The sequence below is a fragment of the Suillus subaureus genome (assembly GCF_016647635.1).
Source record: "Suillus subaureus strain MN1 chromosome Unknown BJ212scaffold_9, whole genome shotgun sequence".
In the NCBI taxonomy this organism is placed as follows: domain Eukaryota; kingdom Fungi; phylum Basidiomycota; class Agaricomycetes; order Boletales; family Suillaceae; genus Suillus; species Suillus subaureus.
This window is the reverse complement of record NW_024538565.1, coordinates 684,231-692,268: the sequence shown is the minus strand read 5'-3', so window position 1 is coordinate 692,268 and position 8,038 is coordinate 684,231. Positions and strand designations below refer to the sequence as shown.

Below are 8,038 nucleotides of genomic sequence, written 5' to 3'. Positions count from 1 at the left end.
GACCGGTACCCTCGGTAGTTTTCATTGATCGCGTCGTCCTGAGAAGACGAAGCCGGGTATATAGAGGGCACGCTGTAAAGCTCGTGTATGTCTGCTATTACCGTCGCGCCAAGCCTATCTGATGCCAAGCAGTGTCGACAACCATTAATCATTGTGAAGAAACATTTTTTTTTGCACTCGACCTTTGTCGGGGCTCGGCTCCACACTCCGGATGTGGATGTGGCGCGAAGGGCGAGTAACTCCTACATAAGGATGATCACTGCGGCGTAATGTGAATATTGATGCAAGGACAAATAGATAGAGGACGGGACCGAATGGGACAATGGCAATGACGATTACCTCTGAGACGAGCCTTGGATCTCCTATTCATTTTATCCGATCGATATGTCCTGGGAAGACAACGTCGTGGAGCATAGAATACCGTTCTAGAACCTTCGAGCCAGTGTCGGTGGCACAGAACTCGACCACAATCTTGACCACGACCTCTCTAGATTCTGCCACCATCAAACTGCACCATGAAGTGGTAATCGCTGGGACAGAAAAACCTAAACCAAAAAAAGTGCACTGCATGATGTGCATGCGGAGCTGCTATCCGACGTCACGTTCTGAAGCTAGTGAACATGACCCCCTGTGATATAAGTTCGATCCAGGTGCGCCTAGGTAAGGAACGAGAGGGTTATTGGTTATGCGAGGAATAAAACCCCCGGTAGCGAAACCATGCCGGTGGAATCCGTTGCGGGCGACATGGCTGGTACGCGAACGCTGCCAGTGATATGTGAGAATGCGAATAAAGAAACCAAGCAAGACGGACGGACGAGTCGAGGCGTGCCTGGAGGTGCTGACTGCGAAGACAGGAAAGGGGACAGTGATCGGCGTCCTGCATTGATTGGGACCTCATAGCGCAGACTAAGGGGCGCTTGTTAGATAAACTTGGCGCAACTTGGCGTGGCGATAGCTTGCCAAGTACTAGTGGTAGCGATGTCATTGCGTGGTAGCCCGGGAGCATCGGTCAAGAATGGAAAGACTGATTTGACAGGGTGACAGTATTCACGAGGTGCATGGACGTTATGACTGCGGTAACGGGGTCAATGTGGAACGTTTGACGATCAAGTCGTTGAGCACTCCTCGGAGATGTAAATGGTACAGTCCGACATTTGTAAGTTGATAAGGTCAATGAAATTTTCACACGGACTTATTCCGTGAAGCTATGAGCTACGGATGTTATCGTGTAGACTGAAGTCGACGAGGACAAAGTCGGAACGTGGATTCGGATTGGTATCCTCCCCCTATTCGATGTGTCGTAAGCTCGCGACGGCAAGGAATGTTGAAAATTCCATCAGACGTTTTCGAAATTAAAAAGGAGAATTTGGCATGGACCTGGGGAGGATTGGTGATTGGGGCCATCAAGAACTTCATCGAAAGAGATGCCTGCTCCGTTTAAAGGGAAGTAAGACGGCTGACAGAGCTGCGGATGGTTGAACTTCTAGAAACACAGGCAGGAGTCAGGGCACGGAAGGGCCCGAGGATGCCAAGGTCAAGCCAAGGATGGCGATTATGTGTAATCATAACAGACGTGAGATGAGGATTGTAGATCTGCATTGAGATCTCACGGGGACCGGTATATCGGAGAGAACATTGTTCTTTGATTACCAACGTTGCCAGCGCGAGGATATATATTTCAAGAGAAACTTTGTGAGTTGACGGCGGGAAAGACGCGTAGCGGAAGCAAGTCTAAATTTGGTAGTCAGATCTCGATCGATCGAGACCCCGGAGACTCCTTTTGATACACAAAACCATTCATTTAAGAGTCCAAGAGAGTGTGGATGTTGCATTTTTTTTGCCCCCAACATGATTCGTACCAGCAGCATTTTGCTGAATTCGCCTACACAGTCACCGAGACTAACCTCCCAACAACTACCAAGTTCCAGTACTTCCAGTAGCTGCTCATCATCAGACATCCATGTATACACACCACGTCGTATCAGATTCGCACCTCTACCAGAACAGAATCTATCAATCGACACGACAACAACCACAACCATACCAACACCATCAACACCACCCATACCAACTTCACCAGACCTCGAATCAAATCAAAAATCAAAACCATCTTCCTTTTTCCGTCACATATTCAAACGCTCATCACCAACAAGGCACTTCTCAACAGAAGACATCACCTCACGTATCCTTGGTCGTTCCCCCACTCCGCAACCTTATGACCTCGGTTCACCTCTAACCCGGACCAGTTCATCATCATCAGCACCGCCTAAATCTTCATCTGAGTCAAAATCACGCTCTTCAATCAACTCGATCGGTTCAGGAGGCGGTCGTCATACAACATCCCAACACCGTTTCACTTCCCCATCTGTCCCTACAAAATCAGGTAGGCGCATGCTCAACGGACGCGTATATGGTTCAAAACGAAATCCACCAACAAACCCCTTTGCAAACGTTCGTGATGAGCCTGAATTCGTAGAATGGGGTTATGGCGGTATGGGAAGCGTAAATTGCAGCAGTGACTCAAAATATTCTGTTTTGGCAAAGGGCGCACCCGCTTTACTTTCTCATGGCCAAGCAAAATCCCCTGGCCCCCGTGGTGGCGCTACAGAACCCGTGGAAAGGAATGATGGCGTGGGTGTCCCAGCTCCAGATGATGAAGATGACGGCAGTGGCATGGGTTGGGTAAAGAAAAGGAGACTCGAAAGAGAACGTCTTGCTAGGGAGAAAGAGGCGGCCGAGACAGATTCAAGACGCACAAGTACCGACGGATCTTCCGCCATGGGCAGTACAAGCACTGATCTATCCACTCTCGCTACTTCTTCAGCTCCTACAACTCCTACTAGCACAACAGATACTCTCCCACCCCCAACTCAAGATTACATCTTGGAGGCCGTTAGATTGAGTCCTACCCATCATCACCACAAACGCATCCCTCCCGTGGTCGATACTACACACTCCCAAATCGAGCCTGCCAAGAACAGCCCAAGCCCAACCAGTGAGAGCAGCAGCGATGAAGATGACACCCCTAAAGAAGACGATTCAGACGAGAGCGAGGTCGAGGAGACAGAGGTGCGTCTCTTATCTCTCCCTTCTCCCACCCGTCTCACCTTCCATTAGGATCACCGAAAGACATCCTTAGGTGCTGGTGTCGAGAAGATAAGCAGGCACAAAGAGGCCGTCCATTGACGTGCCTGTCCTTAGAGGGACATTCGCCCCGACCGCTCTTCCAATATACTTCGCTGTCCATATCCCTTTGCTCTGTTGCTCTTCTTGTCCATGCCGTCCATTTGCTCTATCCTCGCCATCACATCATCGCTCAATTCCTGTACATATTCTGTTGCGCCGCCCCATGACGCGTCCATCACAGCCCCCCGTAATACTACTACTTATCCCTGCGTAAATCGCTCATATTTTTTATCACTCCCGGATTCCATGGGGTATACCGCTGTCCTCACTACACCGGCGCCGTCTCTTCGACGTGGGATGATGTCTCTCGCGGATTATCATGGAAGGCGGGCATTCATCGAGTCCTCGTGGTCTGGAGATTGATTAATGGTCGTCTAAGGTACTTCTCCTCCATATCTGATGCGCAGCCTGTACTGAAAATGGACCATCGTCCTCGCAATAGTGCCGTTTTTATCCTCGCATGCAGTACTATTTTGGTCCTCGCGTCTAGCGTCAATTTGATCCTCATCCCGTGTCGTCATCCTTCTTCATCTCCGCTCGGTCGTATTCGTATCCGACGTGCAAGGTCTCTGTTGGCCGTTCAGAACTAGATCCAGAACTAGAACCTGGTGTCATCAGTTCATTTATCGTCACGTCCACAAGTACTTTGACGACTTCTTGCCGGCCGATGTTTCGTGGACATCCCCGGACAATTATCATTATCTCCATCAAGTCAAGTAGAGATTCTCCATCAAGTGGAGGTTTTCTATCGAATCTCCATCTCCATCTTCGACTCCGACCGGGGCAAGGGTTCGGCTTTATGTTTCGAACCCGGATTGGCAATGATACCGTTAGCGATAGTTTTTGTGACTTTCCCTTTCATCGCAAACCCCCCGCTCCATCTCCATCTCCATATCCATGCTATATGCCCGATCGACTTCGGCATCTCCCTTTGTCCTCAATCGCCACTCATACACCATGTATCCCCCTACATATCTAACTTGTATCCAACAACAATCGTATTGCCTGCTTAACATGGGCATCGCCGATGTACGTCCTATCTAACATTGCATGAATCCTGACAGTGAAGCTTATCGCGCTTGTCTTTCACAGTGCACTTGTCTCGTCTCGTCACTGTACTACGGTGCTGAGAGGAGCCATGGTCGCTCCTGTCTCGTCTCGTCTCGTCTCGTGTTGTGCTTTGATTTCTTTCCTTGTCCAATCGCTTCATCTCATCTCAACTTGACTTTTTATTTCATCATGGATTATACGTCGCAATGCATTAGTTATACCCTTCAGCAGTTTAGCTCCATCTCGTGTTGTCTTTTTTTGTCTCTTTCTTTTTTCCTTTGTGACGATGAGGTATATGTTTTTTGATGTAGATGCTTGGGCATACTGGGGCCCATCTGTAGGGGAGGGGGTTGGGTGATTCTATAGTGTAAATCTCGTCACGACGATGAGAATGCATATTGATAACATAATATACACATAACACATATCACTACTGTGCAGTGCGGGAGAACTCCCTCTAAGCAAGTGTCATACATGAAATATTTATATCTGGATATCGTAAGGTGATCTGATAAGATCAGGGAGTAGACACAGCGCCCATATGCATTGTCTGCAGGGTAAGACACCTCCCAGAAGTCATCCCATAGGCGTGTTGATTTAATATAAGACAAGACGCGAAAAGAAGGCCCTAGCGCTCATGTCCATAATCCAAAATCTAATATTATACAGCACGCTCAATCGGGTTTAGGACGATGATTCACCTGAAGCTCCACTTAAATTTTTGAACCGAATGCTCAAACTTCGATGCGCACTCGTTTATAGCAATACTTGGTATGAGAAAAGAAGTGTCCAAGTCTAAGATTATATGTTACAGGGTAGGAGCAACGCCTGAAAACTTTGAAGCGAGTGTAGAAGGCGTATTATATGTCATACTTCGCGTAGGGTCGGAGGAGCGAGGAGCCGCGGTATGATGACGAGGTCTTGACGCGGTTTTTTTGTTTGAAAATAAAAATAAGAGATCCGAGATTCATTTTGTGTTCGGCGTGTTGGATGGTGACGTGACGTTGTTCGTCTAGTGTCTGGACTGGACTGGTGCTACAACTGGGGTCTAGCGGAGTTAAGGAGTTCCTGGATGACGGGAGGGATGAAAATCGTCGTCGCCAATGTTTGTATGCGTCCAGTTAGAGATAGCAGCAAATCTAGTGGTTGTGTAGGCAGCCCGATGACCGCAAGGCACTACGACCTTCAAAGGCTCCGAGGTCGGTAGTGATACTGATGAACGTGTGACGCGGTCAGCTATTGAATGATTCATTCAGACCAAGTACTGTTGAGCCGAGGACATTCATGTCGGGAGGTCGTCATAGTATCAGCTCTCGAGAAACTCGGATGCGTCCAGGAAGTGTACGAGATGTTGTATTAGTTGCGTACCAGGTAATTGCAAGAGTCCGCGGTGACGTGACGTGGTCAGCTATTCGCCTAAATATTGCTGCGAGTCGAGTCGAGCGGAGTTAAGCGGGTGTTACGAGTTGACAACACTGTAGTTAAGGTGTCGTTGATTTCGACTCCTGAGGACTTTGGGCGCGTGCAAGGACAACATTGTTGAATTTCCACATCGTCGAAGTAAGGCGTTTACATGGAACCCGAGAAAACAAACGCGTACGTAGGATACACGTGCACAAAATGTCAACGAATTTAAGGTTCAGCCTGAACTATAGTTTTCGGCTCTTTCCGAATCGAGCTCGTCAACTACCAAGTCCAATAAGCATATGATCTAGTAGTGCTGGAATTGCAAGGCGTTAGGACCCCAAAGTTTGGTTGTCAAGAGGAGAGGATGTGCAGCTCGACCAAAGAGGCGATTCGGCGTGGTTAGGAGTTCATTCGGCCAGCCGAATCAGGGGCAAATTCGGAAGGTTGGCAAGCGAATAGCCAAAGTCACTATGGACATGAGCGAAGGCAACGTCCAATCCAGAAGAGCAACGAGATAGCAAATCCAGTTGCGTTAGTCCCATGCCAGGTAAAGCTAAAGGTTTTGAAGAACTCTGGACATGTGGATAATGGAAGGGATCAAAACCCCTGTCAACGTTGACTTGAGCATCATGGGCATATATAGGTCCAGTCCAGAAGCTTACGCGATAGCAAATCTAGCTGCGTTGATCGTGTGCTAGATAATTTGGGACCCCGGGGTCTGGCTTTCGGATCATATCATTTCTTGCAGAGGGTGAACCGTCATCCCGATCTTAGAGGGATTTTTGCCCGACGAGAGCCTTGAATAACGTAGCTCGACACACCGCCTCCTGATCTTACATGCCTATCTTGGTCCCTCACCAGATTGACTATACAGGCCTATCGCTGCCGGCGGGATTTTAGCCATGTGATGTAGTTTAAATTATTACGCGGGGTTTGGATGAGGCGGAGGAGCGCTGAGGGATTTTGGCCATTAAAAATATTTGGTGAAAACGGTGTGAGATATGCTAGTTCGGATTATGGTGCGGGATTTTCGCCGTTTGTGAGTTAAGTTTTGGAAGCTGCGGGGTAAAATACCTACCCCAGCGGCAGAACTTAGCTGGAGGGATAGGGGCGCATGACTGCGCACGGACTATGTTCGTATCACCGACGGGGCGGGGTACGGACACCGCCTGAACTGTGACATCCAGTCACGACAAGCAGGCACTACGCTGTGCCCATATGATTATAGAAATTTTCGGAAAACCCATTTCGGCGTGCAATTTTACAATATGAACAGGATGTACTCACAGATGGCCGCAACGCATCAAACTCGGCCCGTTCCGCAGCCCTTTGACAGTATTGCTGTGGAATGCCGTACATCCTGTTCATCTAAACAACAGAAGTATCCCACTGACTTGACAAGCGTTGCCTTCGATTGGCAAGATTCTCAGGGAATTAGGCACATAGCCTGGCGCTGTCAGAATCTTCGCGGGTTAAGGGCATGAGATCACCTGATATGCAGGATGAGCTGAGGAGGATCATTAGTGAACACAAATGGCAGATTAATGTCTCGCTTACCTTGTTCTCGACTTCTAGATGGACCATGTGAAGAGAGAGGATACTTGATTTCTAGATCTTGCTCTAAAGTTGTTTTGAGAGCGTTGGTAAGTATGATGTGAAAATATTGCGAATACGAAGGACATGCCGTGACTCACTTGTAAGCCGCCACAATGCCAGGCTGACGTGAACCGTATGAGCTCAGCAGGACTGATTGATTAGTACTATATCAGACAAACACTGTCAGCAAACACATAATGCATAGGGGCTGATTAATCTGTGCTTGCATGAACACACGCGTCTTGATATATGAGTAACTGATACCACAAGACTAGGGATACATTAATACACACACAAATGAAATGAAACACGCGTACGATAGGCAATATTATGGAACATGACTCGACACAAGCGAATGAGGACCTTGGACACTTGCCATCCGGAAATCCAATTCGAGTAGGCTGACTCCTTTGCGGTGGTTGTACGCGCATATGCGGGCCACGATGGAAGGCACTGGCCGATCGACCAGATAGGCACCTCGTACGTGATTCCATTACCAAACCGAATATTTGGTAAACCGTTGAGATACTACCACGTATTCGATAATTTATGATGGCGTGGCCTGCATCTAGACTGCTGCCTGCAGGTCTTGGCAGTTTCAATGAGTGCGCGCACATGCTGGTGCATTTGGCACATGAAGTTAGGCATTCCCCTAGCAGTCGGATCTGAGGGTGTGTGAACGCTACCACTCCTGATTGCCTCGTGGGTAAAGTGCCGTACGCTCGCCGTGGAGGGCTGAGGTAGAGGTACCCTATGCTGAAGCGAGCCTAATAGCAATACGCACAAAAATATCCGAGAT

General features: G+C 48.5%; 1 protein-coding gene across 1 annotated transcript; it reads left to right on the top strand.

Moving 5' to 3' along the window:
* Positions 1-1,848: 1,848 nt before the first annotated feature.
* Positions 1,849-3,186, top strand: BJ212DRAFT_1478934 (uncharacterized protein; the record flags this gene model as incomplete). The annotated part of the gene is made up of 2 exons (XM_041339784.1): positions 1,849-3,069; positions 3,118-3,186. The coding sequence occupies 2 exons, from the start codon at positions 1,849-1,851 to the stop codon at positions 3,184-3,186; spliced, it is 1,290 nt and encodes a 429-aa protein (XP_041195237.1).
* Between the last annotated feature and the right edge of the window lie 4,852 nt (positions 3,187-8,038).